Source organism: Nicotiana attenuata, unplaced genomic scaffold (genome assembly GCF_001879085.1).
Source record: "Nicotiana attenuata strain UT unplaced genomic scaffold, NIATTr2, whole genome shotgun sequence".
NCBI classification, from domain to species: Eukaryota; Viridiplantae; Streptophyta; class Magnoliopsida; order Solanales; family Solanaceae; genus Nicotiana; species Nicotiana attenuata.
The window spans coordinates 6,501-8,469 of record NW_017679202.1 but is presented as its reverse complement, the minus strand read 5'-3'; the positions used below and the strand labels follow the sequence as shown (position 1 = coordinate 8,469).

Here is a 1,969-nt window from a genome sequence, read left to right as displayed (position 1 = left end):
GCTGTCGCTGTTGTTTAGTTAGACGGTATCGAGTTCTTCTATCGTCGACTCGGCGGCTTCCACGATGTCGGGATCCTTGATGACGTCTGTTTGTACGTCGGGTTTGGTCCCCCGACATTGTTAATTGCTATGCTTCCGCATTTGCTCCCTTTAATTATTGGGTGTACGTGCAATCCTGGGCGTTACAATAGCACTCTTGAGCAGTGCATTTTCGCCTCAGATGCTGAATATTCCCCGTGGAGTAGGGAACTTGATTACTTGATATAGGCTTGACGGGATGACCCTCATGGCGTGTATCCATGGCCGCCCAATGATAGCGTTGTAAGCTGTATCTTGGTCTATGATATGGAACGTTGTTTCTAGGGTGACGCCCCCAGCCAGAACGCGTAGCGTTATCTCTCCAGAGGTTCGCTCAACTGCATTATTAAAACCCGTTAGTGTTATGCAACGCGGTACTATCTTGTCTTCGAGTCTCATCTGTATGAGGACTCGAGGGTGGATAATACACGCGCCGCTTCCGCCGTCTACCATTACTCTTTTCACATCAGTATCTGAAATACGTAAAGTAATAACAAGAGCGTCGAAATGAGGGAAAGTCAAACCGTCAGTATCCGATTTATCGAAGATGATACTGTCTTCGAGGTCATCGTACTGTTCGTGAGTGATTGACCGCTCGAGTTTGTGTGTAGTGGTGAACTTCACATGGTTGATCGCTGCCTTGTCACCTCTGCTGACGATCATTTGGATTGTACGAGCGGGGGAGGGTGGCTTTGGAGGTCCCTGGTGCTGTTCACGTTCGCGGCCGAAGTTGGCTCGTCCTCGGTCGCTCCTCAGTCCCTCAGGTGCCCTTGGTTCAGCATTTTTACTACCTCCTTTTCCTGCCATCATTAGTTTATGCAAACGAAGAAAAGATGGTTGTCTTTCTCCTCTTTTTTTTTTGACCTAGAAAGAACGATATATTCAACTAAAAACTCCCCACAAACGGCGCCAAATTGTTTGAGCAAATAAATGCTAAACCAATTAATGATAAGTTGAAAGGGGTGAATCTTAGTTGTATCTAATAAATTCTAGATCGAACAAAACCAAACTCTTGTATAATGGATAGAGTTCGGGAGCATCAAATAGTGGAGTTAATTTGCTACGATTGACAGTGCATGTAATAGCATAAATGTATAATAAATGTAAATAATGACAAAGATGATAGTGGGAAAGGAACTATCACCTAATGATTAGATTATTGGGAGATTCCTTTCTTCTGAGGACGACGTGGAAATGAGAGCAGTTGGAATATATATGGGATCTCGAGATTTATGGATAGAAATTAAACAACATGTGCTTAAATAAACAAATAGACAACTCTCTTGTGTATTCTTCTTTCAACTTTTACAATATGTTCCAGTTCCAAAAAGGGCAGATCCCTTTTTGTTTCCCATCTCTTCCTATTTATAAGAGACATTCCCCAAAAACCCTAAAAAGTACAACATAAAGAATATTCAAAGCCCACTTCTAAACTTAAGTTACCGTTACTATCCGTTACAGTTGTTACCAAATTTGGACCTATACAAAGTCCATCTTCCAATGGTAAAAGATACTCGAGTAGTTTTACAATATGTTGACTCATAACTGTTTCATAGGTAGGCGAGATGGTGGTACACATGACAAGGATCAATCACTAATCGAGACAATATAATGAAAAGCGTTGTGTACGAAAGGATTTAATAAGTGAATATGTAATGCATTATGTAATTCAGGAACATGCGCAAAAAGATTCCGTCATTCAAATCCGCTACACTTTCTTCCTATCTGGTTGCAAGTGTTGGGCTAAAACGGCCCAATGACACTCTTAACATGGTGTGATATTGTCCGCTTTGGGCCAAGCCCGCACGTATTTTACCCAAAGGCCTCACACCATTAAGAGACTCCCTACACCTTATATGTAGACCTCCCTAATCTTTCACGCTACCAGTAT

General features: G+C 42.1%; 1 protein-coding gene across 1 annotated transcript; it reads right to left on the bottom strand.

Annotated features, from left to right (window-relative positions):
- Positions 1–216: 216 nt before the first annotated feature.
- Positions 217–885, bottom strand: LOC109221725. Its single transcript, XM_019386184.1, has one exon. The coding sequence runs from the start codon at positions 883–885 to the stop codon at positions 217–219; it is 669 nt and encodes a 222-aa protein (XP_019241729.1).
- Between the last annotated feature and the right edge of the window lie 1,084 nt (positions 886–1,969).